We start from the raw sequence: 27,474 nt of genomic DNA, 5'->3' as shown, positions 1-27,474 counted from the left end.
AAAGTTTTATTTGGATTGATTTTCAGTCCATGATTCTCCAAGTATAGGAATGTTTTGTGCAAATCTGTGTTTATATTGGCCACGCAACTTTCTGTATCGGTGTTATGAGAAGACAAATATAACTGTATATCTGCGTATAGATGTACTTGACAATGTGATACGAAAGTGGAGTAATCAAAAATAAACACTGAAAACATCAAGAATCCTAAATTACTTTCTTGTGGTATACCTGAGATTGTTTCTTTTAGGGATGACCATGAGTAATCATCCAGTTTCACCCTCTGTGATCCATTTAAGAGAAATGTCATCGAATCCTACGAACTTGAGCGTGCTGATGAGTAAATCGAAATTAACTAAATCGAAAGCTTTACTTTGATCAAGCAGTACTAAAATGTGTTCCGTGTTTTTTGCGGAACCTAGACTGCTCGTACGGGAGTATTCGATTTCTGCAAGAAAAGCTCTTCCTTGACGGGAAATTTTTCTCGAATATTTCAGAGAATGAGGGCAGAATACTGATAGGGCGTAGGTCACTGAAAGTGGCAGGTGCTCATTTTTTAGATTTGGAATTTAATTAGCAACCTTCCAAACATCTGAAAAAATACCCTGTCTGAAGTACTCGTTGAAAATATGTTTAACTTCATCAATACAGTGTGGTATCACTAAAAAAATCATCTTGATATTAATATTGTCAATACCTAAAGCATTACATTTTATTTTTTTGATGGCAGTCAAAATATCATCATCACATATCGTCGCCTTGGTGGTGAAAAGAGCTAAGCCACATTTTTGGACAAATTGAGTTAACAACAACACATCAATCGAAAAACGTTGAAAAATACAGTGGTGAAGAGAGTTAACGGATACTTTAGTTGTAACCTTGAATTCCACTAAAGTGTGAAAGAAGCTAAATGAAAATACGCATATTTCCTGCAGTGGTGAAACTTCCTCAAGCGGCATACATTTCTTCACCAATACAATCCCCAACCAATTACGAATTTTCTTTTGTGGTGAACAGAGCTAAGCCGCATAGTAACAGTCCGTGACCACCGTGGATCCCCACATACGCCACACTTGTGTTTGTTGTTTTATATTCAGTTTGTTTAGAGTTGTCAATACAATGGCATACAATTCACGTGGCAAATTGTTGGTTCAACTGTGTTTGAAGGGTACTATTAGCAGCGAGAATAATACCCTCGGTAAGTATTTATTATTTCTCATATTATTTTCATCTTTCAAGATGATAAGTTAATAATGAAGTATCATAACCTAAAATGATAATAATAGGTTGTTGAAGAATGAAAATACGTCTTTACGTTCTACTAAATGTTTTTATCAAATATGATTAGTTTCGATTTTTCATCTTTACTTATAATTAAGAAAATTCAATTGGTAGACAGGAAAAAATTATTTTTCGGGTTGACAAACAGCTAGGTCAAAGGATTGAACTCAACTTCAACAAGGACTGAAAGTAGTCTTATTTAATTTAGTAGAATGTAAAGACGTATTTTCATTCACAAACAACTTTTTATTGAGTTAGTTTTACTTCTCAAGAACGATAACCTACCATTCTAAAGTGATAAATCAATTACGTTATCGACAGGTCGCAATGGTAAAACAGATAACACAGCTGAATGTGATAGACAAAAAACGATTCAGAATACACCAGCCTTAAAAAACGGAGATGGACATTCAACATGTGAGGCAGAGGAGCCTCCCACTTCAAGAAACAAAAATGGAATGGAAGAGATGGGAACAGTTTCTCACAACGATGTTGATAAAAGCAACAATGAGAGAGAATGTGAGGAATCTCTAGATTCACGAAGTAAAATCAGTGGTAAATACCGATGTTATCTATCTAGAATCAATGATTATAATCTTAATAACAACCTATCATATTATGCTGATTATGGTTTGCAAACTTCTATTATGATTAAAATTAATTTTCCCATAGAGAAACAAAACATTTTCAGTACGTCCAATGCAAAATACGCGAATTATTAATTTTGTAAGACTTTTAGGGTAAAAAAAATGCATTTTCATATAGAGAGAAAATGCATTCCAAGCAACCAAAGGATGCGTCAATTTTTTCTTGTCCTAAGAGTTTTATAAAATTATTAACGCACGTATTTTTCATTGGACATCATGAAAATGTTTTGTCAGAGTTATTATAAAAATAAGAGAGGTCCTTGATTAGAATAAGCATAATTTATTTTACAATGTTGATATCAAACAATGTTGAGTCATAAATTTGTCTTTGTATCATATGTATGTTTATGTAGGGAAACACATTTTTGTAAAAACAGTCCATCTATTGTTAAGTTCTGATAAGGATTTTTTTTAGATTCAAGTTATGAAGATCCCTTTGCAGCTTCTGACTCTAATGAAGATCCCAACTACATTGAATCACACTCAACTTCCGATTCTTCGGAAAATGAGGTTATAGAACGTCATAGAAGAAAAAAGAAAAAAAGCAATGCTCTGAAGATTGTGAAGAAAAATAACCGAAGTGGTGAAGTAGAAGAAAATGAACGATCAAGAAGTGAAGTAGAAGAAAATAAACTAACAAGAAAGCGGAAACGTTTGACACAAACTTGGAAAAGAAATAAACAACGACACCTTAGGCTTGAAGGTAAAGAACACTTATCTCAAAAAGGAAATATTGTGAGAGGTAAAGCTGTTAAACCAGTAATGTGTAAATGTCATTACAACTGTAATGAAAAATTTAGCTTGCACGAAAGAGAACAAATTTTTCATGACTATTTATCCCTTAAAGATGAAAGATCAAGGTGGAGCTTTATCAGCAAGTGTGTTTCAAAGAATGTGCCGAAGAGGCGGTATGCAATAGTTGATGAAACTAATGCTTCCTCACGAAGAAAATATACCCTGGTATACTCTTTGACATCTTCAAAAGGAAAACAACAAGTTTGCAAAAACTTTTTTCTCGGCACTTTAGATATTTCTGGGAAAAAAATCGAAACTGTGATGAAAAAAACCCTAGATACTGGAGTTGTAGAAGAAGACAAAAGAGGTTTCAACCCAGCCCCAAATAAAATTTCAGAAAACCGAAGAGAGATTGTACGAAGTCACATAAATTCAATTCAAGTAATTGAATCACACTATTGTAGGACTGATTCTAAAAGGATGTACCTCCCTTCTGGGTTATCAGAAAATCGCTTGTATCAAGATTACCTGAAATATTGCGAGGAGCTCAACGAGACACCAGTCACTTCTTCTTTTTACAAGCATATTTTCACTACAGAATATAATTATGGTTTCCACAGACCCAAGAAAGATCAATGCGATTATTGCACTCAGTTCAAAAATAAATCAGAGGAAGAAAAATTAAAGAGTCAACATGATTTTGAATTACATATTTTAAGAAAAGAAGAAGCCCGAAATCACAAAAAAGAAGACAAAGAAAGGGCTCGTAATGATACAAGCTTCAGGTCATACACCATGGATTTGGAAAAAATCTTACTTACTCCTCAGCTTGGAATTGGGCAATTGTACTACAAAAAAAAATTGAAAACATACAATTTTACAGTCTATACACTTGCAGATGGCACTGTCTCAAATTTCATGTGGCACGAAACGGATGGGACTAAAGGAGCATCAGAAGTAGCTACCTGTTTGTGGCAGCTACTTTCTGATTTACCTCCTGCAGTAACTGAAGTGACATTTTATTCTGACACCGCTTCTGGGCAGAATCGAAATACGATTTTGTCTGCAATGTTTCTAAAAGCTTTATCTTTATCAGATAACTTAAAAATTATCAATCAAAAGTTTATGGAGTCTGGACATTCAGAAATGGAATGTGACAGTGTCCATTCTACTATTGAAAATAGAGGAAGAAAAATAGATATATTCATTCCAGACCAGTGGTATACAGTGGCAAGAACTGCCAAACTGAGTAATCCTCCGTACACTGTGAAGGAAATGGATTACACTAAATTCCTAGATTTTAAAACATATAGCAAACAATTAATAACGAACAGAAATAAAAATGTAGATGGCAATATTATGAGGTGGCTGGATGTTAAGTGGCTACAGTTTAAAAAAGATTCACCATTGTATATTTATTATAAAAACCAGTTAAGTGAAAACGATTTTCAACAATTATGCATTAGGAGGCCAACCCGGGAAAAATTTACTGCAAATAATGTTGACCAACTATACCACTCTCGCCTTTCAATTGATGAAAAAAAATTAAACGATCTATTATTTCTTTGTAACACAAATAAAATACCGTCCGTCTACCATAAATTTTACCAAAACCTGCAAACTTCTGGGAGCACCAACTCTGACTCTGATGAATTTGAGTAGATATAATCATTTTGCATGTTCCTTGATATATTTTTTTTTAATATTTTTTGTACATGATATAATTATAAATTTGAAAAATTAATTTTAATGTCAATATGATAATCATTTAAATAAAGAAAGTTTCAAGTTGTAATTGTTTATTATTGATGCCTTTTGAGAGTTTAAGACCATAATGACCATACTAATGCCCTACCAAATTGGTGGGGTGGCTGGTATTATAATAATAGTTTAATTTTATCACTTAGCTCTTTTCACATGCATGAACATATTATGTGATATTAGTTATATTAGGGTGGTGAAAGAAGCTAAGTGTTAATTATCTTATTATCACCAGTGATAATTAGTTTTTTACATTTTTTCATATTGTCAGTTTCATAGAAGACAGCCTTCATATATGAGAGCAAGCTTTCATGAAATTAGGGTAAATAAATAAATAAATACGAAGGAACAAGTGTTAAGTAAAACTTTACAGTCCATTTTCTACAAACAGCTGTTGTGTGGCTTGGCTCACTTCTCCTCCAAGACGACGATATATTGGTGATGGAAAAGTTCATAGGAGCGTTCAATTTATTATTATTGCAGAATGAAAGAGTGTTTTCATTCACTATCGAAAGTCCAGCCACGTTTAAAAAATAGTCATTGATTTTTTCAGGTCTACGTAGTTCAATTGGCAGGCTATTGGTGTTCGAAGATGATTTTGTAGTAACACCCCAATCTGCAAGATTTCTCCATGTCATTTTTGAATTGTTTTTATTTTTGTTCAAAACACTGACATAGTTGCGTGAAGTTACATAGTACTGTCTAGCTGCTGCTGTCTTTTCTTTAAGATATTTGGCATGAGCTCTATCACGGGTTTTCATCATCAATTTGATATTATAAAATGGATTGGTAAATGAATTCAGGAGCTACTGCCCACATAACTACAAACAAGAACTGGTTAACAGAAACTGCAAATTAACAAGGACCCAACGGAATTGTACTTGTTAATAAAATCAAAAGTATCGATATAAAGCACCAGAAACGAACATAACAATTGTGCAAAATGAAAGGATTCAAGTGTTGGTCAAAGACGTTTCATATGTACCCCAAGTAGCAACACATTTTTCATCAGTTGGCTAATTAATTAGAAATGGAAACAGTGTAATCTGTGAAAATGATGGTTGTGAAATTTTCAACAAAACTGGTCAGCTAATGGGAACAGCCAAATTGGTCAATAATATGTAGGAATTAGACACTGAAAGAGCAGAACAGTGCTTTCAAGCTGCAGGAACTATTGTGCCAGAAGGAATTTGGAATCAAAGACTAGGGTACATCAATGAAAAGGATCTGAAGAGAATGACAAATGGTGCAGTTGGAGGAATGATATGCAAAGGAAGCAAGCATGAACTAACTTGGCTTGAAATCTCTTGACTTTTTATTTTTATCTTTATTTTCATTTTGTATTTCTTCATTTTTATTTTTTGTTCAATTGTTTTATTTTTACTTGTATTTTATTCCACTATTATTTCATTTCAGGTTTTTTTGCTTAATATAATTGTTATTTACAGCTATTTAATTTTTATTCTATTTCTTTAGTTGTTTCAGGGATTCCCAATCATTTTATATATTAGACAATAGAAGCCCGAATTTGTGAAATTCATCAAGAAAAATTATTTCTGTAGGATATGGTGAAAGTACTAAGAGTAACAGACTGTGTGACCCAGAAACAAACAAAGTAACTATAAACAGAGATGTGGTGATTATGGAGGAAACTAAAGTACAAGTACCAATCACTACAAGCATAGTAATGACAGATTCAGTGGGGGACACCGTAGAAAATGAAAAAAATATGCACACCCTAATGATAAAAGACATTACCAATTCCGAAGCGGGAGATAGTTACTTCAAGGGTGAAGACACCAGCGATGAAGTTTACACATGCAAAATAAATGAAATATCAATTTCAGAAAGTAGAAGATTACAAATACAGACAAAACCCAAAGAATTCAAAGATTTTGTCACATATATGTGTATGGAAATCTTAAAAAAAGATAACCAGACCTCAGTAGAAGAAGCGCTTCTCAGAGCAGATGCAGGTATGTGGAAACAAGCCATGTCAGAGGAGAGCTTTAAATACAGCAGCTGTTGTAAAGTGTAAGTGGGTTTTTAAAAGAAAAGTCAATTATGAAGGTATAGTGAAATATCGTGCTAGGTTAGTAGCGAAAAGATTCTCACAGAAACAAAGAATAGATTATGTAGAAATCTTTTCCCCTGAAATAAGACATTCAATTTACGATTACTTTTTTCACTTTCGGTTATATTAAGGTTAGATATTCATCATTTAGATGTTAAAACAGCATTTCTTAATGGGTATTTGAAATTGTTTATATGCAAATGCCAGAAGGTTTTATTTGTTCAGATGCAAATAAATGCTTACGATTGAATAAAGCCATATGTGGCTTCAAAAAGTTATCACAAGCATGGAATGACTGTGTAAATAATATTTACAAGTTGCATGCAAGTTGAATTATGAGAAATCTAAGCATGAGTCTTGTATTTCCATAAAAGAGAAAAATGATATGCTCATAATCATTGCGCTATATGTAAATGATTTTTTCAGTTTTTTCCATGATGAAAAAGAAACAAATAGAATCAAAAAGGAATTAAGCTCTTGATTTCAAATTAAATTGTTTGGACATGTAAGTAGATTTGGATTGGTATAATAACATTATTATATTGAGTCAGAAAAACTATATCATTCATTCATTGTTAAAAAAATTCAACATGTCTGATACTGAAGGAATTGAGACACCTATGGAATTAAAGTTGCATTTAAAAAAGGGAGAAGATAGTGAAGACATCAGAGCTCAATATCCTTTCCAAAAGTTAATTGGAAGCCTCATGTATTTATCTGTTTTGACTAGACCAGATATATCTTTTACTGTTAGTTTTTTAATCAATTTAATAAATCCTATCATGAGTGTCACATGAAAAGTGCTAAACGGGTTTTAAAATATTTGAAAGAGACTATGAATTATGGTTGGAGATTTTCAGGAGATAATTAAGAAACTCTGTGGTTCTGTCATCTCATGTCAACAGAAAGCAGTTACATTATCAAGCACAGAAGCAAAATATATGTCCATATTTGAAGGAGCACATGAAACTCTATACTTGTGAGGTTTGTTAGCAATGATAATCAAAGTGCCATAAATCTATCAGTCAATCCTGTTTATCATAACAGAAGTGAGCATATAGATGTACGTCATTATTTTGTAAGGAAATTGATTTCTAATTCGATTTTGAAATTATAATATCTACCTACAGATATTATGCCTGCTGATGTTCTAACTGAAAGTTTCAGCTCTGAAAAACATCATAAATTGTTGAAACTGCTAGGCATGGTTTTGTAAGTTTATTTCACTGATAAGTGAAGGTGCTGATATTAAGTTGTATCGGAAACTTGAATTCTGTACACCCAACGCAGTCTATGGTTGTAATACATGTGAAGCAGGCCCGGATTACCCATAAGGCCAACCTAGGCCATGACCTAGGGCGCAAGCTTGCGGGGGGCTCAGGGGTGGTGCCCGGTGAATGACTCACGATCACGTGTCACTGCTATCCCATCCCGCCGAACCCACACCCTCTGTGACCTCTGTGAACAGTAGTCAGTAACAAGCTATCAAGTGCGTGTGGTGTGAGGTTAGGTTATCGTGTGGTGATTTTGTTGTGCATTACGCATTACGATTACGAAGTATTCTTCTTGTTGGATTCTATCCATTTCTAAACGGCTAAGGTAAGTTTTTAAAACAATTCATAAAATACCAAATTTTTTATTTTATAATATTTTATTAAAATTTATATTATATAGTATAATACTATTAAGTCATCATTATATAATATAATAGCTATATAATATATAACTTTTATAATTATAACTATTACATTTATATAATATATAATATTTATAATTATAATAGTAATAAAATCAGTCTTTGACTGACGAATTTATCAAATTTGTGCCTCAGTTTTGCCTTTTGCCAAAAATTATACTGTACTGTGCGACTGTGCGTTTATTATGTATGAGTTAGGTAGTCGGTCAGTTTGGACAGGACGAAGCCAAATAGAGTACAGTAGTATATGATGAAAATATGAATACATTACATTTAAAGTCAAATCAGTTCCAATTCCTTGTTATATGTGGTACTAATAATATCGTGGTTTTTATGCAGGTATTAAAATGAGCCAACCAAAAAAAACGCCCATCTGGGGCTGAATTCAGAAAAAGAGCTAAATTGAAAACAGAAGAGAGCAAGAAGTTCTCTGGGACAATGAAAAATTGGCTGTCTAAAGAACAAGATAAGACCCAAACCAAAAAAGATGACGGTTTATTTTTGGACACCAGTACTCCTAGTAGTACTAGTACCTCTGTTCACCTGCAGTCTTTTACTTCAGGAACAGAAACGGAACCGCCAGAACCGGACACAAGATCTTTAGCATTTGAATCCGAACCACAGAGAGACCCCGACCCTGAGAGCCCTTCAAATAGCACTGATAAGCCAACACCACTAGAACATGAACCTGAACTTGAACCATTTTGTTTTGATCCCGATCCAGTAAACTGGGTTGTTAATAATGAACTACGTGATTACGTGTCTCAACATGGGATAATTCAAAATAAAGAAGGAAATTTCTCAAAGGCAAAGAAGGAATATGGCAACCGTTTTTGGAGTTTTTCAAGTGCACATTTTTATAGACATTTAGCAAATGGGGAAAAACAAAATAGAGCATGGCTCGTCTACTCTGAAAGCAAATGTGCAGTTTTTTGTGGCCCTTGCCGTCTTTTCCATTCAGAATCTCAGTCGGAATCATCTTTTGTGAAAAATGGCTTTAGTGACTGGAAAAATGTTACAGCAAGGCTAAAAGAGCACAAAAACTCAGTTTCACACAGAAACAATACAATCACTTTAAAAGAGAGGGGAGAAACTAGGAAAGGTTAATTCCCAATTGACTGAAATGATTGATTAAGAAATGAATTACTGGCAAATGCTACTACAAAGAGTTGTTGTGGTCATAAAAGCTCTAGCTTCACGAGGATTGCCATTTAGGGGGTCAACAGAGTTATTTGGTTCTAACTCGAATGGAAACTAGAAGTTACTAGAAGTCCTTGCTGAATTTGATCCCTTTTGCGTGAACATATCAGAAAGCATAGAAAACCTGGTAAAGGACATATTTCCCATCTTTCATCCACTATTTGTGATGAGTTTATTGAGCTCCTTGGCAAGAAAGTTACAGACTATATATTAGAGGAGGCTAAAAGCTCTCAGTATTTTTAATTGATTGTCGATTCAACGCCTGATATTTCCCACGTAGACCAACTATCATTTGTAATACGCTATGTGAAACAACAAAATGGAGAGCCTGTTGAACGATTTCTCAAGTTTTTACCACATATTGGACATAAGGCTCTTGACATGTTTAACTCTGTGATTGACACTCTGCAACGTTACGGCCTGGACATACAAAAGTGCCGCGGGCAATCCTACGATAACGCTTCGAACATGTCTGGAATATATTCAGGACTACAGGCTAAAATTCTTGATGTCAGTCCACTTGCATCATATATTCCGTGTGCAGGACACTCTCTAAACCTAGTTGGGACTCACGCCGTAGATTCTTGTATTGAGGCAGTGTCACTATTTACTCTGCTTCAAGAGCTGTATAATTTTTTTTCTAGCTGTGTTAAATGGGCGGTGTTAAATAATTGCAAAAACACAACACTAACAACCAAAAGCCTTTCCACAACAAGATGGTCTGCTAGACATGACGCTTTAAGAGCCTTACAAGAAGAATGGCCTGCAATTATCAGAGCTCTAAAATATTGGAAAGTGACACAGATCATAAGGCTAACACTCGAGCAGAAGCTAAAGGCCTACTAAGCAGATTGAACCGCTTGGAAACAGCTGTAATGGTCAAGTTATGGGGTACTATTCTTTTCAGGCTCAATAAGGTTAACAAATATGTGCAAAATGAAGACACTGATGCATTGGCCGTAACAGAAGTTTTCAACTCACTGATATCCTTCTTTGAAGAGCTCAGAAATCAGTTTGACATTTATGAAAACAAAGCACTTGATGTTAGTGAAACCAAAGTTTATGAGTATGATAACAGACGTAAGAAAACAAGAAAACTTCAAGATGATGAGACTCGAGATGGCGAAGTTTCTTTTACTACTGGAAGAGACAGCTTTAGAGTTAACACATTTATTCCGATAATTGATAAAGTTAAACAAGAACTTACAGCAAGAATGCATGCCTATGAGGAATTTGTTACAAGGTTTGTTGCAATGATCAAACTCTCAGATCTCACGACAGAAGAAATTGAAGTTGAGGTTAACAAACTTCTCAGTGTATTTGAAAATGATTTAGAGCCGGCAATCTTTGATGAACTTGTCCACCTTAGGTCGCACATGTCAACAAACAAAATAGAAAATAAAAAGCCGTTGTCTTTGTACAAGTGGATCATTGGAAACAAATCGGAAGATATCTATCCAAATGTCGAAATTTAGCTAAGAATGTTTATTTGTACTCCAGTAACAAACGTATCGGCCGAGAGGTAAGTCAAACAATAACAAACCGTTTACTTTGTATTACAATTTCAATGCTCTAGATTTTAATCTAAACTAAAATAACGTAAACAAATATTAAACAAAGTCTACTTTGTACTTTGTCAGCTTCTTGGGATCACACACAGTTTTTCATGGGAAAGTAAGATTCCACAAATTACTCCAACTTTCTAATATACTACATTTTTTATGAATCTTTATAATCACTTCATAAAATATAATAGTCTACTTTTTTATTGCTTTGTTTTCTGTATAATTTTTTTTATAAGTGTCACAATTTAATTGTATTTTTAGGTCATTTTCCTGCTTAAAAAGGATCAAGGAATACCATAGGTCAAACATGACCCAAACAAAGCTCAACTCTCTCGCTCTCCTCAATATTGAAAATGATGTAACCAAAACATTGGATTTCACCAACACCATCCAATCGTTTGCCTGGTCCAAAGCCAGGAAGAGGAAATTTTAAAACGATCTTAAAAGTCATTTCGTTAGTAAATACCGTGGTGTGTTAATAAATGTACTTACTTACCTAATTATACAGTATTATTTGTGTTAATTAAGAAGTGTAGTGTGTTTTATTTTTCAACATAACCTTTTCTGTATTTCCTTTTCACACATTTTGGAATTTCGCTGTTATTGACTGATCGATTTAAATTATTTTCTTGAAAATGAATGTGTAAGATCACTGATAATCTAAATAATAACCGAGATATTTGTAATCTCTCACACAATTTTTTTAGTTTTGCCGGAAAGGTAGGGCGCCCCATTTAATATGCCGAAAATGCCACCCCCCCCCCGAACGTCTGCTGGGAGGGGGCGTAATGTAGATCTCTGGCCTAGGGCGTAAATAGTTGCTAATCCGGTCCTGTTTACATACCACAAAAAAATAAAGTAGAAATACTTCGTGACATTATATTCTTACCTAATAATACCAACAAATCTCATAATGAAGTAAAAGAAAACAGAAAAAATGGAAGCCAAGAAAAACAAGGAGTATACACAGAAGCAAATCCCCAAAATGAGATGGAATATAATAATGATATCAACCAGGAATATAAACAAAGAGAAATAGAAACACCAACAGAAGCAGAAGGACAAGAGTATTCTAATAGCGACAGAAATGAAAATGATGAACTGGAAGAAAACATTGAAGAACAGAGAAGGTATAATCTCAGAAGAGAGATTAAACCACCATCAAGATTTGCTGATTACGAAATGGACTATGAAGAACTCAGTTTGTTAGCATGTATGAATGAAGATGAACCCCTCACATATGAAGACGCAATGATGAGTAGCAATTGGAGAAAGTGGAATGAAGCAATAGAAGTAGAAATAAGCGCCCTCAAAGAAAACAACACATGGGAATGTGTGAGTGTCGAAAGTGTAGGTCAAAATAAAGTCATTGAGTGTAAGTGGGTGTTAAAGGTAAAAAGAAATGATAGTGGAAGTATAGTTAAGTTTAAGGCACGACTAGTAGTTAAGGGATTTCAACAAACTGATATGTCGTTCACTGATATCTATAGTCCAGTTGCAAAATTACCATCAATAAGGATATTCTTAGCTTTGTGCAATAATTATGATTTGAAAGTACATCAGCTAGACGTTTGTAGTGCTTTTTTAAATGGAGAGATCAAAGATGATGTATACATATTACTTCCGAAAGGCTGTCAAGAAATGGAAGGTAAAGTTTGCAAGCTCAGAAAATCCTTATATGGTTTAAAAATATCACCAAAGAATTGGAATGATAAATTCCATGAACTAATGATCAAATTGTCGTTCATAAGCTCCGAATATGAGTATTGTCTGTACATTAAGGTAAATGCTAAAAATAAAACATACATTTTAATTTATGTTGATGATGTAATTTTAGCAGGGACAGATGAAATAGAAGTTGAAAATCAGTTTTTTATCGACCTTTTTTTTGGGTAATGGTTACCTCCACAATCTGGAAAAATATAAAAATTATAATGGAGAACTTTATACAAGTGTAGAAGGGCAAACTTTTTAGTTTACCCCGATAAGTTACTGCGTAAAAATCAAAGTATTTTTCACAAGGAAAAATCTTCTATTTATCAGTAACTTGTCGTATTTCACAATTTTGCCTATCAAAAAAAATATTAAGAAATTATACTTATCTTTTACGTTTCGGAGGCCAAAATCTGCCTCCGTCTTCAGAAATGGATAAAAATTCGAATAAATATGCAGTATTTCAAAACTTCTTTGACATCTGTCGAAGAAGTGAAGAAATAAGCTCTCAAAAAAGGAATAACTGCATATTGTGACCAAGTTTCGCACTCACTTTACTTTATTGGACATTAAACCAACCACACGAATGCGTACAGTGCGTACAGAAGAGAATATTGCGTCTGTTTCTGAGAGTGTTGCTGAAGACCGTGAAATGTCGATTCGTCGCCGTTCGCAGCAATTGGGTTTGTGTTATTCGACCACATGGAAGATTTTACGCAAAGATCTTGGTGTAAAACCGTATAAAATACAGCTCCTGCAAGAACTGAAGCCGAATGATCTGCCACAACGTCGAATTTTCAGTGAATGGGCCCTAGAAAAGTTGGCAGAAAATCCGCTTCTTTATCGACAAATTTTGTTCAGCGATGAGGCTCATTTCTGGTTGAATGGCTACGTAAATAAGCAAAATTGCCGCATTTGGAGTGAAGAGCAACCAGAAGCCGTTCAAGAACTGCCCATGCATCCCGAAAAATGCACTGTTTGGTGTGGTTTGTACGCTGGTGGAATCATTGGACCGTATTTTTTCAAAGATGCTGTTGGACGCAACGTTACGGTGAATGGCGATCGCTATCGTTCGATGCTAACAAACTTTTTGTTGCCAAAAATGGAAGAACTGAACTTGGTTGACATGTGGTTTCAACAAGATGGCGCTACATGCCACACAGCTCGCGATTCTATGGCCATTTTGAGGGAAAACTTCGGAGAACAATTCATCTCAAGAAATGGACCGGTAAGTTGGCCACCAAGATCATGCGATTTGACGCCTTTAGACTATTTTTTGTGGGGCTACGTCAAGTCTAAAGTCTACAGAAATAAGCCAGCAACTATTCCAGCTTTGGAAGACAACATTTCCGAAGAAATTCGGGCTATTCCGGCCGAAATGCTCGAAAAAGTTGCCCAAAATTGGACTTTCCGAATGGACCACCTAAGACGCAGCCGCGGTCAACATTTAAATGAAATTATCTTCAAAAAGTAAATGTCATTGACCAATCTAACGTTTCAAATAAAGAACCGATAAGATTTTGCAAATTTTATGCGTTTTTTTTTAAAAAGTTCTCAAGCTCTCAAAAAATCACCCATTACATTCAAGGCACAATTGATATGAGTTTGGTATATAAAAAAATGAAATGTGAAAATTTTATTGTAGGGTATTCAGATTCAGATTGGGCGGGTGATTGTACCGATAGAAAGTCCACTTCAGGATATATTTTTAAAGTGTTTAACTGCACAGTTTCATGGGCTTCTCGCAATCAACCGTTAGCTTATCATCGACTGAAGCTGAATATGTAGCTCTAAGTCAGTGTGTTAGGCGGCTTTTTCACGGGTCGGTACGACATCGGTACAGCTGCCATGCGGTAGACGCTCTGTATGCTGATTGAATGTCGCACTCATATTTTCAAATGGCGGACTACACACGGGTCGACACAACACGACTGAGGCTTGATTTGCTTGCTGCATACTGCGTATCGGCACATTTTTAGGCGGTAAACGGTTTTTACTGTTCATGTTTACGTTGTTGGTGATGGCGAACGAATTGAAGTTAGTGCAAGAAATTGAAAAATATGAATGTCTTTATAACTACAAAATAGCAGAATATTCCCGTAAAGATGTAACTGATAAAGCATGGGGAGCAGTCGCTACAAAAACACAACTATCAGGTAGAAATAGATTAGGATTTATTAATTTTATAAACAATAATTATATTGCCATGGTATGCTAGCATTTGGCTTAATAAAGTAATTCGCTAAGTAATTACGAACAGTCGCACCAGATGATGCTGGATTTAAGTGAATTATCTCTTCTTGCAAATTGTAGTTTTGTAGTATGATATTTTGCGGAGGTTCGTATGTTGGTATCGAATACTGAATTCCCTCTTTACTTCGAATGAAATTGTGTAAAACACAAACACATTTTATTATATTTATAATAGTGGATAATTTTGTACTCCGAATAGGTGTTAGCAGTACCTGAAATTTTTGAGTCATCATGCCAAAACTACATTCGATTGTTTTTCTTGCCCTGCTCAGCCTGTAATTGAATATACGATTTTTATTGTTTAGTGTTTGTACTGGGTATGGCCTCATTAAGTATCGTTTTAGAGGAAACGCATTATCTCCCACAAAAAAATAGGGCACTTTTTCCTGGCTGTCATCATGAGGTAAAGAAGTATGAACTGGTAGATGTAGTCCACCTCTCTCTAACCACTGAGCTGAACTTGAGGCACGAAATATTCCCCCATCGTTATTTCTGCCTGCATACCCAGTTTCTATCATTGTGAATAATCCATCTGCATCACAAACCGCGAGTAGAACAATTGAATGGTACTGTTTGTAGTTGTAATTAGTTGATCCAGTGTTAGGAAGTTTTTGAATTCGTATGTGCTTGCCGTCAATTGCTCCTAGGCAGTTTGGTAAGTTCCATAATTCGTAAAAACGATTCGCTATTTCTTTCCACTTTTCATTGGAGGGTATTTTCATATATGAATGATGAAGTATATTCCAAATAACTGATGTTGTTTCATTTACTATATTAGATATAGTAGTAAGTCCTCTTGCAAAATATAGGGACAAAGAAGAATAGCTGCATCCTGTGGCAAGATAACTGAAATAATAAAAAACAATGAGATATTATCATATATATTTTTTTTTCTACAAAAATATGAATATGACATTTTTTGTTACAGTTCAAGAATGTAAAGAAAAATGGAGAAATATAAGATCTTCGTTTCTTCGAAGTATGAAAGCTCCTGCAAGTGGATCCAAATCAAAAAAACCCTATTATCTCAAAGATTACCTACAGTTTATATTGCCCTATGTAAAACCAGTGAATAACGTTGAAAACACTGGGAATGTTCCAGAACCGCCTCCAGAGATTTCTAATGAAGATAATAGTTCGGCAAATGTAGCAAGTGATTCAGTTTTAAATAATAATCATAATGAAAATTCGCAAACTGCGTCCTATAATTCAGAAGATGAAACAAATCAGTCTGAACCTGTAATGACCCAGCAACAAAAACCAGTACACCAGTTACCAGTGACGCCAGCATCTACTGCTTTCCAAACCTGTCGTTATCGAAAACGTCAGGTGACAGAAGGCGAGAAAACATTTGTGGATTATTTGAAAGCTAAAACCAGAAAGGTCCAAGATGGGGCAAATTCCGACAGTAAACCAAAAACCAGTCATATGCACCACTTTCTACTCAGCTTGTTACCCGATTTAGAAAGTATGACAGAGGAACAGCAAAGAAATATAAAACTGAGAATTATGATCCTCATTGATGCAGTAAAGTCCAATCATCCTCAATCTCATCAGTATACACATGTTCCATCACAAAGGTCATCCACGATTCAGTCAGTACTAACACCTTTAGTTTCTCCTGATCCATCAAGTCAGTTTTCCGACACTCAGTACACTATACTGCCGACATCACCAGAGACAGAAGCAGATGTAGCACAAACTGTTTATTCATATTTCTAGACTTTTAATACAAATAATGACTAATGTTTTCTTTTCTCTATGTGCACTTACCGTAACGTTATTAAAATCCTTTCTCCAGCGCTTACACACTCTCTCATATTCGTGTTTTGTCGGGTAATAGTTGGACCAAGAAGTTGCTCAAGTTCTTGAAATGAAGTTTTTGCCATTCTGTACATTGACCGAAATTTTGCATCATTCATACTTAATTCTTGAGCGGCGACAAATAGCCTACAGTTCCTATTCCGTTCAATGTATGGGTGTACCCAATATTTTTTTCTTTTTTGCTTTTGTAACCTTTTAAAATACACATATAAAACAATATCCTCTTCCTCACTAGACGACGACATGCTTTACAACTGACAAATGTATGCAGCTTCATGAGAAAGGTAAATCCGGTAGAGTATCGTTACGATATTTGCTGCGTCGTTACCAGACCGCTACTGTACCGACCCGTGAGAAGAGACCCTTAATCGGGATTAAAGGTTTAATCTAGATAAATGCTTTAATTTACCATGCACCGTACTAAAAGTCGGGCTTAAGCTTTCGAAAATCTAATCCTCCGTTTTTCATGGATTAAACTTGGATTAGTCTGTAGAAACGATTTTTCTAACCTAAAAATAAAAGTGTTTATATTATTTTGCGTTCTTTCTCTTACAAAAAACTCAATTATTTATAAAGCAATAATGGAAATCGAAGATCAGTTGTTTGTGGATGATGACCATGATATATTGGACATAATTAATTTTGGTTTTCCAAGAAGACAGTGGGAAAGAAGTGAATACTTTGATACCATGGACAACCTTTCTTTTTTCAGAAGATTTAGATTGCAAAAACCTACTATCCTGAATGTTCTTCATCATGTAGAAGAAGAAATTGAGTATGACAATGATAAGTAAGTAGATATCTACCTACATACTGTAGTATTTATCAGTACCTACCTAAAATATTAAATAAAATTATACTCATAGAAACAACAGTTTAACACCAATGAATCAACTCTTGACAACCTTAAGAATATATGCATGCGGAGGACACCAGCTGGCCATAGGAGACTTTATTGGAGCCCATCAATCCACAATTTCAAGGATTGTCCATCGAGTTACTAATGCCACTGCCAGGTCAAGACCCTTATTTGTAACAATACCCAATGACAATGAAAGACTTCGTGTAGCGACAGACTTTTATAACATAGCTCGGTTTCCTTGGGTCATTGGCTGTGTGGATGGAACACATATTAGAATGCAGTCTCCAGGTAACAGATTGAAAATGTGTTATAACTGGATAACAGTGTATGTTTGTAGGAGGTGAGCAGGCTGAAGCATTTCGCAACAGAAAAGCCTTCTTTTCTATTAACACCCAGGTAATCTGTGATGCCAAATTAAAAATACGAGACATTGTTGCAAGGTGGCCGGGATCGAGTCATGATCTTACTATATTTAATAATAGTAGGATAAGAGCTCAATTTGAAAATAATGAATTTCAAAACTCTATCTTATTAGGTAAGTACTAAAGTATATAGTCATTAGTAGTTATCATTTGTTTTAATTATGTTAGCAAGAATGTAGGCCACATCTATTAAGTTTTTTAATATAAATTTAAAGGTTGTTTGGTTTAACAATTTGTTAGAAATTTTATAATAACACATCTGTTTTATTACATTTTTGTAAAAATACACCCTGTATTCTTTTAGTTTGATTACATTATTTGATTTTTTTTAGGTGATAGTGGCTATGCCAATAAAGACTATCTATTAACACCGCTTTTACATCCAGACATTATAATGAGGCCCATATACGCACCAGAAATTCTGTAGAACGTGCCATCGGAGTTTGGAAAAGGCGCTTTCCTATACTTGCATATGGTTTGAGGTACAAACCTGAATTTGCAAGCAATATAATAATAGCAACTGCAGTTTTGCAAAATATTGCAATTGAAAATAATGAACCAGTTCCCCCACCACCAGAAAATATTAATGAAGATGAGCTCAACTACCTCATAGAACTGGGAAATATTGAGGATTTACGTAACGACCATGAAGAAAATAGAGCTAATGTGAGGCAGCACCTAATAAATAACCATTTTGCAAACCTGTAACGTTGTTATAAAATAAAGACATTTTTTAAATATTATTTTATAATTGAGTATGAAAAATATGTTTATAAGACAGTGTAAGTACATTCAGAAGAAAAAAATGTGTAACCTGCAGAAAAAAAAACTTAAACTAAACCAAAAAAAAAATGAGTGTACCTACATACATATCTTTACACAAGCATACAGGTGTCCCATAATTTCAGGCTCAAACTTAATCATTTAGTTGTGGTGTAAGGTGTAAATGCAGTGGTTAATCTTGAACCTATAATTTTTTCACACCACAAAAAAAAACAATCCTAACAAAAAACATAAATTTTAAATTGTAATAATTTTTGAAAAAAAATCTTATTTATCATCATGTGTAAGCAATGATTTTTTGTAACTAATTTCAAACTGCAAAAGTTCCAGTTTTAATTGCTTTTTTTGTATCTAATCTTAAATTTTCTTCTTGCAATTTTAACATCCTTAATTTATACTGCTGCTCTTCCTTTGCATAATTCTGTGATTCTACAATTTGTTCTAATTGCTTTTCAACTAATGCTAGCCTCTTATCTAGTAAGATATTGTACTTTTCAGCTATATCTGAAGATGTCAGAGCTCTTATACCTCCTATTGGTCGCCTTCGATTGAATGGTTTTGCCTTTGGGGTGCTGCTATTCTTAGTCGATACTGAGGTTGATAAGGATGTCTGAACTTTTTCAGTTTCTTTTGACTGGCAAGAGGGAGATACCATCAATTTTTGGTTCACTGGTTTTTGTAATATACCAGGCGGGCATTTTCTATATGTCTTTGCTGCCCTGTTTTCCTCTTCTTTATTCAATTCTTCTAGACCCTAAAAATGCAAATAAAGATAAGATCCTGTTTAGTAGTAATAAAGGCTCGAATAAAGGACATAAGCAAGTACTATGATAAAAAAATCTAGAAACTCACATTATTCTCAGAATCAGTTTCTTCAATTAAAGAACCAGTAGCAGGATCAAACTCGTAAATTTGGGTATCACATTCTGTTTTTCGCTTTTTTAGCGCATCCAACTTCGGATCAGGTGGTGGTGGTCCACCTCCTGTTATATATGTACTTTTCTTAAGATCACCAAACTTCTTACGTATTTTTTTTTATTCGCATACAACCGTTTAAGTTGTTCACTACTTCTGTAGCATATGATGGAAGCCTGGCTATTAAATTCATTTTCAATTTTTGTCCATATCTTATTTTTATCATCAATTGATGTTCTGTTTGTTTGTTTGTCTTCAAGTACTTTTTGGTACTTTTTACAAATATTCATTAAGCATACCTTTTCGCCAGTAGAAAAATTAGGAATACGATTCCTTTCATTTCCTCTTTCCATATTTACAATACAAATGACAGTATTTTTAATAAATTGATGGATGTAGCCGTTACTACGTGGTAGGAGATCATAATGAAAAGAGAAATGAAAATTTCTATGTTTTTTACCACTTTTATTTGTAACTAACGTTACTGCAGTTTCGTCCTATATGGACATTCTCAAACTTATACAATAAACTCTTTTATTGTATTAGTTTGAGAATGTCCATATAGGACGAAACTGCAGTAACGTTAGTTACAAATAAAAGTGGTAAAAAACATAAAAATTTTCATTTCTCTTTTCATTACGACAGTATTTTTAATAACTATGTTGTTGAACAATACAAAAAACGAGGTTATAATTTCACTTTACTTCCTTTTGACACTAGCTTTGCTATAGCAAGTAAGAAACAAATTGTCAAGGTGAATGATAAAGAAAAGTCTATCAAAATGCAGAGGGATTTGTTTGGTAGGATATTGGTAATTTCATTGAAGAAGATGCCAGACGTTCCCAAAATTTTATCATTTCCATTGACTCCTCTGCCTAATAATTTTCGTCACCTAGATGGAACAATTTACTCGACACAAAAAAGCAAGCTTTTACATCAAATCGTTGGACCAGAAGATGCGAGTACTGTTACACATTTACAATGTAATGTCATTATAGTTGATGGATTTTTCTACCTTCATACATTACGAGAAACTGAAATGACTTATTCTAAGATTTCTACAACTATTTTGAAAAGGATCGTTGGTTTCAAAGCTCCTATAATTCATCTTATATTCGATCAGTATTTTTCTCCTTCAATTAAGGAATACGAACGAAACCTAAGAGGTGCCCCATCAGACCGTCAAAATATCATTACAGGAGATATGAGATTGACATCTCCTTTATTGACTGAATTGCGTAACACGAATTTTAAGATAGCATTTATAAAATTTCTAATTGAACATTGACAACAGCCTGAAATGGCAGTCTTTTTTGAAAATAAAACAGTCTTTCTGAATTACGATGAATGTCACGAGTACAAGAAAAAAATTGGGGAAAATGGTGAAATTCAAGTTGATCATTCTATTAATGCGACGTTTACGGCACCTAGACATGAAGAAGCTGACACTAAAATAGTTTACACGATATGCAATCTTGAACTTCCTGTCGATGAATCCGATGCATCAAATAAAAATAAGGCTATAATCAAATGTGACGATACTGATATATTTATTATATTACTGGGAAATCTACATAAATTAAAACAAGAAATCAAAATTTCTTTATTATTTGGTGTTTCCAACTGTAACGGTCTAAATTTACTTGTAAATATTGTAGATATTGTTCGTTTATTTACTATGGAATCGACAGAATTGTCATTTATTGATGACGAACTTTTCGTCACAGACTGCTCTTATGTGACCTTTCAAAAACACTACCTTACCTTTTAAGATCTTTATTCAGAGGATATTAACAATGTAATTCAGTTACAAGTTCATTTTATTCATTTAACATCATAGTAATGGGAATCTTCCGTTCCATAGAAAACCATACCTGAAATGTACAAGAATAAATGTATGCTCCCTGACTAACTGCTTTGACCAGTACTTACGCATTCTCCTATTGCCAATCGACGTTGGAGATCCGAAATTCCTCGCTAGGTTGAAATAGTTGTTATTGTTTGTTTCTCAGTTTACTTCGCCTATCATTTTTCAGCCGTTGCCTGCCTTATTCTCTATACCTTTCCGAGAATATTTCTTGCATAGATTGTTATTCATCACTTCCAGAAGGATTACTACATATTAGAGCCATATCGCCTGAAAAACAATATTAGTTAGCTCTGGTTTCTGAATACTGTTTGATATTTTCGGTAAATAATCTGAATAATACGAATGCTCTAATATTTGTACTGAAAGGGAAGGATGTGGCGACTTACCTTGTATGTTTCTATTCCATCGCATGAATAAGGATTGGTAAATAGTTGAAAATAGGTTGGAACAATATATTTTGTAAATATTCGTAAACAAGGTTAAGAGACAGCTGTTGGTTGACATCTGCCGAACTTTCGTAGTGTCGTTCCGTCGACTTACCCCGAACTAGTTCTACAGTTGTTCACGGGTGAGGGATTGATCGGTTACTCAAGTTGTCAAGGGTTGTTTTAGGGTTGCATTGCTTTGAGAAGGAGTTTTGATGGGTCATGGACTTGTTGATGATGTATCAAGTGGCTGTGGAGGAATTGTTAGATTTATGATGTTGTGCACAGCGCCCCCTTGGTGCTTGTAGTGTAGATTGGATGCACTGTGGCAACAACTGGTTAGCTGTCAGATGTGGCATTCTCTTAGTATTTGGAAGTTAGCCTTCGGTGAGCTTGGTTCGGAGTTCAAAGGGTATCATCAGACTGATTGTAGGATATATTTGGTTGTATTTGTGCCATCCTTCACGGGGATTATTTCTACAAGTCAGGATTGTATAGTGGAAGACTGATTGGTCATTTTGGTGTGGATATTTGCAGTCGGAAACTTAAGCTCTTTTGAGGATTTGTGGTGGATACCGAACTCGTGCCAGGTGGAAGGATTTCCGAAATTAGGTATGTCTGAATCACTGTCGCATCTCTCATGTGATCTTAGCTATGATATCACTTCTTCAATTCTACAACCTTCGTTTCTCGTCTCTAGATTCATAAGAAACAGAAGGCCCTCAGTCACTCATCAAGTCCCAGCAGGACTTCCGTGCAGAACACCGCACACGAAGAATCGTATAGAAAACCCCTTGGCCAGGGTAAGAATTTTACCATTAAATGTGTTTTAAATGATTTTAGTAATTTCTGGTTCCATCGTTATATCTCAACGGAATATTAGTATTGAAGAGAGGTTTCAACACTCATTCAATTTTCTTGATTTTTACGGATCATATGGTTATACAGGGCACCCAAAAATATACTCTTGTTATCTTGCTACTTTGCTTGATGAAAATATACCAGGGGTATTGATTAGTCAAATAGTCCTATTGAATGGGGGTTGAATCTCACCTTGTTTCATCTGATTCTGATTGAGAATTTTCTTCCGTAGGGTTTTTCTTCCTGCTCTTCTTTTCCTGTTTTTTTTCTTCCTGTTTTCCTTCCTGTTTTTCTTCCTGCTTTTCTTCCTGTTTTTTTTTGTCTTCGTCAAGGGTTCCTGTTTTCCTTTATTTTCTTTCTGGATCTTATTTGGTGATCCATTACTGGTCCAGCTTGTCGTGCCCTACAGGGTGATCTATCTTGGTGGTGCTACAGGGTGATCCATCTCCGCCGTACTACAGGGTGATCCACCGGTGCTACAGGGTGATCTATCTTGGTGGTGCTACAGGGTGATCCATCTCCGGTGCTACAGGGTGATCCATCTCCGCCATACTACAGGGTAGCCTAACACCATATACCGGGTGGCCCAAAAGGAGCACGCAAGTTATAATTGATTTAATTGAATATTTGTGATATACTGAGATATTTGAATAATTGTTGCCCTTATGTTTATTGATACCTGTTGATATAGTGTTTGTTTATCGTTTATTGATTAAGAGTTTGTTATTGATACCTGATTGACATAGATATTTGTGAAACGGAAATTGAGGTATATTCTTCCTTTCACGATTGCTGATTGACACCGATGCGCCTACGCCTGAGCTCACGCGACGCAAACGAGTTTGTCTTACCATCCGATACTAGTATTTACGATTTCACCTACTCAATTTTCGTGGTAGTTTTACTCGACGTATTGTAGTTTTTTTTGAGCGTCGTTACTACCGTAATTTATGGCTGATTGAATTCGTGGTTAGATACACCGCGCTCTTGTATGGACATTTGAACATCGCGTAGTAGTGTGAATATTGCATTGTTGTCTTAGAAGCGTTGTTGGCTAATCCATGTAAGTTAGGATTACTGAATAAATCATATTGGGGATTTTTATCTTTTATTTCCAATATTAATTGGTAAGTTATTGATATCGTGAGTTACTTAGGGTATCTGGAGGATTAAATTTACCTGGCGCCCATTAAGATCTATTTGAAATTTGCTAAGTTGTTTAACCCACTCCCGTCTCCACTGTTTAGCTTAGCCGCGGATACCCATCTGTCTTATTTGTTACCGACAGATGATTTAGTCCCCTCTTGTGGTTTGTGAGGTGACATTTTGGCGCCCAACGTGGGGCCCTTAAAAGAAGGTTTTTTTTTTTTGCGTTTTGGCTTTAGTAGGTGACTTTTGGAAACTTTGGAAAAATATAAATATTTTTTTAATTGATACCACTCTAGTAGAATAGCGTTATGGCAAGAAGACTGGTAATAAATCGTCTTGATAAAGACGAACTGACCTATGAATTAGCATATCGGGGCGTAGCATCTGGCACTTGTGAGGAAATGAGACATCGTTTGGTTCAAGTAATGCAGATGGAAAGGTACGGCGAGAGTCTTCGATATCCTTCATATCCATTCACTTTCGAGGAAGATGAGGCTGCAATCAGAGGGAAACTAGATGATATCAGAAGGCTGATTGATGACATAACCGATTCTGGAACGAGTAGCGGGGCAATGAAACTTCAGACCAAGCTAGCACATGTGTTGAATCGTATAGACAATATGGACCCAGATAAGGATAAGGACAAAGAAACCCGGAAATCCGAACTCCTGGGTTTGGCTCTGTCGTTGATGGACGAATTTTCACATAAAGTTGACAGCAGCAAGAGAAGTGATACGAAGCGTGTGCCGGTTGCACTAAATCAATTAGAAAGCAGATTGGGAGCGCAATCATTCCATGCTAACTTAGGAGCAGTTGCTCGATCGTCTCTGACGGAAGATCCAGTCTTTGACCCATGCTCAACCAGTAAAATGATTCCGCCTTATAAATGGAATCTGAAGAAGTTTTCTGGAGATGGTAAAGGAATGTCGGTGACAGCATTTTTCGAGGGAATAGAGGAGTTGAGACTAGCGCGACATGTCCCCAACGCTGTTTTGTTGGACTCAGGTGTGGACCTTTTTGCTGACAAGGCGTATCAATTTTATAAAGATTGTCGGAATCGAGTATCGACCTGGGAAGAACTAGTGGAAGAGTTTCGAGAAGAATATCTCTCTGCCAATCATTCTGACGCATTGTTCGAAGAATTGCAGAAAAGGACTCAACACCACTCAGAAACCATCGGAGTTTATCTTGCAGTGATGTCAAGCTACTTCAGCCGCCTAGGTTGCCCAATGACAGAGGAAGCTAAGCTGAACATAGTTATGAAGAATTTACATCCCTTTTACCAAGACAGATTACGTGAACCCTTACCCACAACCATTTCAGAACTTCGCTCGGTATGTCGAAGAATGGAAGCCAGAAGGGACATAATCAATAGCTACGTAGAACCATCAGCACGTCGTGGCAACGTGATAGAGAAGGATTTGGCTTTCGTAGAGGTCACCAAGGAATTGAATGCCTTAGAGATAGCAACGGCACGAATTCCGTCGAACAATCAGTCGAAGGAGATAGTATGTTTCCGATGCGATCAACCCGGACATCGTGCTATAGGATGTGCTCTACCGAAGCAACTGGAATGCTACAGATGTAAGAGAAAAGGGTATACCGTTCGTAATTGTCCAAACTGCTCCGTGTCGGGAAACGACAAGCGACGCCTTTGAATCGTCGAGGGGAAGGCGCTCGCAAATTGCACTCGGCGACTGCTATTCAACCAATCCTTGATTATATTCTGGATCACGCCGAAAACGATGAGAGACCCTACCTTAAAGTTGAAGTCTTGGGGCGTAGTTTACTGGGGTTATTAGACTCAGGTGCCTCAGCCACTATCTTGGGACACCCAGGTTGGCAAATCGTAAAAGATTTGGTACATTTGAATTCAGCAAAGAGAATTAGTTGCACTGTTGCCAATGGTCAAGTATGTGAAAGTATAGGAGAATGTGAAGTGCCATTTTGTTTAAGAGGCAAGCTGAAATTAATTCGAGTTTTAGTGGTTCCTGATGTCCCTCATCACTTAATTTTGGGAACGAATTTCTGGAGAGCAATGGGAGTGGTTCCGAATCTGAGGCACAACGAGTGGAAATTTTCTGAGGAAATTTGCTATCTGAACGCATTGGACCATCTTCGAGGACAAACAGTTTTATCACCATTGGAAGAGGCCCGGCTAAACGCTGTAGTAGAGAAGAACAAGGAGCTCATGGGGAATAATTTAGGCTGTACTAATCTAGCTGAACATGTCATCGTGACCAACTCACCACCCATCAAGCAGCGTTATTATCCAGTGTCGCCTATTATTCAACAACATATTGATCGAGAACTAACAGAGATGTTGAAGAACGATATTATCGAGAAGTCGAATAGTGGCTGGTCGTCACCGGTTCTTCTCGTTAAGAAGAAAGATGGGAGCTACCGCTTTTGCGTTGATTACAGAAAACTAAATTCGGTAACGGAACGAGACAGCTACCCTCTCCCATATGTTTCCCACACGCTCGATAAATTGAAAAATGCACATTATTTATCCTCTCTTGATATCAAGTCTGCGTATTGGCAAGTTCCTGTGGCGGAAAAGTCGAGACCGTATACAGCGTTTACCGTTCCTGGGCGTGGGTTGTTCCAATTTAAAAGGATGCCGTTCGGATTACATAATTCACCAGCAACGTGGCAGAGGTTGATCGATACCGTCCTAGGACCTGAACTAGAACCACACGTCTTCGTCTATTTGGATGATGTAGTGATCGTTACCCAAACTCTGGAGAAACATCTGACAATTCTTGATGAAGTTTTCCGCAGATTGAGAGAAGCAAATCTCACTGTTAGCTTCGAAAAGTGTCAATTTTGTAGGCCAGAAATGAAGTATTTGGGATACGTTGTAGATAGAAATGGGTTGCATGTCGACCCCGATAAAGTCAAGGCTATGCTGCAGCTTCCTAGACCAGAATCGGTAAAAGATGTCAGGAGACTGGTGGGTACTTTTTCCTGGTACAGGAGATTCATACCTGAGTTTGCATCCATCGTTTCTCCACTCACATCGCTGCTGAAAAAGGGTAGAAAGTTTGATTGGACCGAAACTTGCGATATCGCTTTTCAGAAGATGAAGGAACGTCTTATATCAGCACCAGTCTTGAGCTGTCCGGATTATTCCCTCCCATTTGTTCTGCAAACAGACGCCTCGGCATTTGGAATTGGCGCTGTTCTCACTCAGACTCGCGAGGATGAGGACGTAGTAATTTGCTATTTGAGTAGATCATTGACGAAACAAGAGCGCAATTTTTCTACTACAGAAAGGGAATGCTTGGCCGTGCTGTGGGCGATTGAAAAACTGCGACCTTATTTAGAAGCTATTCCGTTCACCGTAATAACCGATCACTATTCCTTGGTCTGGTTACAGAATTTGAAAGATCCATCAGGACGACTGGCAAGATGGGCAGTCCGCATGCAGCAATATG

General features: G+C 35.9%; 3 protein-coding genes and 1 long non-coding RNA gene across 5 annotated transcripts; 2 read left to right on the top strand and 2 right to left on the bottom strand.

The window, feature by feature from the left end:
* Window positions 1–750: 750 nt before the first annotated feature.
* LOC141483855 (uncharacterized) lies at window positions 751–4,852 on the top strand. Of its 2 annotated transcripts, XM_074178759.1 has the most exons (3): window positions 751–1,196; window positions 1,601–1,834; window positions 2,342–4,852. In XM_074178759.1, exons 1-3 carry the CDS (start codon window positions 1,118–1,120, stop codon window positions 4,321–4,323), a joined length of 2,295 nt encoding a protein of 764 aa, XP_074034860.1. In that variant the 5' UTR covers window positions 751–1,117; the 3' UTR covers window positions 4,324–4,852. The 2 variants fall into 2 exon arrangements, with proteins under 2 accessions (XP_074034860.1, XP_074034869.1); XM_074178768.1 differs by lacking the exon at window positions 1,601–1,834.
* A 10,936-nt stretch (window positions 4,853–15,788) lies between these two features.
* On the bottom strand, window positions 15,789–16,624 carry LOC141483868 (uncharacterized). The gene is made up of 2 exons (XR_012466338.1): window positions 16,179–16,624; window positions 15,789–16,118 (listed from the first exon to the last, which is right to left on the bottom strand). It is a non-coding gene; the product is annotated as an uncharacterized lncRNA (long non-coding RNA).
* A 2,209-nt stretch (window positions 16,625–18,833) lies between these two features.
* LOC141482570 (uncharacterized) lies at window positions 18,834–20,754 on the bottom strand. Its single transcript, XM_074176062.1, has 3 exons — window positions 20,745–20,754; window positions 19,667–19,797; window positions 18,834–19,568 (listed from the first exon to the last, which is right to left on the bottom strand). The coding sequence occupies exons 1-3, from the start codon at window positions 20,752–20,754 to the stop codon at window positions 19,125–19,127; spliced, it is 585 nt and encodes a 194-aa protein (XP_074032163.1). The 3' UTR covers window positions 18,834–19,124.
* Window positions 20,755–21,356: 602 nt separating this feature from the next.
* On the top strand, window positions 21,357–25,994 carry LOC141483850 (uncharacterized). Its single transcript, XM_074178753.1, has 2 exons — window positions 21,357–22,636; window positions 22,725–25,994. Exon 2 carries the CDS (start codon window positions 24,343–24,345, stop codon window positions 25,690–25,692), a length of 1,350 nt encoding a protein of 449 aa, XP_074034854.1. The 5' UTR covers window positions 21,357–22,636; window positions 22,725–24,342; the 3' UTR covers window positions 25,693–25,994.
* Window positions 25,995–27,474: the final 1,480 nt, after the last annotated feature.

Source organism: Leptinotarsa decemlineata, unplaced genomic scaffold, assembly GCF_025532065.1.
Source record: "Leptinotarsa decemlineata unplaced genomic scaffold, Ldec_3_MD MMD2_P_RNA_scaffold_14, whole genome shotgun sequence".
Taxonomy (NCBI): Eukaryota; Metazoa; Arthropoda; class Insecta; order Coleoptera; family Chrysomelidae; genus Leptinotarsa; species Leptinotarsa decemlineata.
This window is presented reverse-complemented; position numbering and strand designations above follow the sequence as displayed.

What these genes read in the sequence shown, in the direction of transcription:
- LOC141482570 (XM_074176062.1), bottom strand. An exon ending in AAACTGATTCTGAGAATAAT is followed by an intron (nt 19,569 to 19,666) that starts GTGAGTTTCTAG and finishes TTGCATTTTTAG; the next exon opens with GGTCTAGAAGAATTGAATAA.
- LOC141483855 (XM_074178759.1), top strand. Translation starts at nt 1,118, where the DNA reads ATGGCATACAATTCACGTGGCAAATTGTTGGTTCAACTGTGTTTGAAG. An exon ending in CAGCGAGAATAATACCCTCG is followed by an intron (nt 1,197 to 1,600) that starts GTAAGTATTTAT and finishes CGTTATCGACAG; the next exon opens with GTCGCAATGGTAAAACAGAT. An exon ending in TTCACGAAGTAAAATCAGTG is followed by an intron (nt 1,835 to 2,341) that starts GTAAATACCGAT and finishes GATTTTTTTTAG; the next exon opens with ATTCAAGTTATGAAGATCCC.
- LOC141483850 (XM_074178753.1), top strand. Translation starts at nt 24,343, where the DNA reads ATGGCAAGAAGACTGGTAATAAATCGTCTTGATAAAGACGAACTGACC.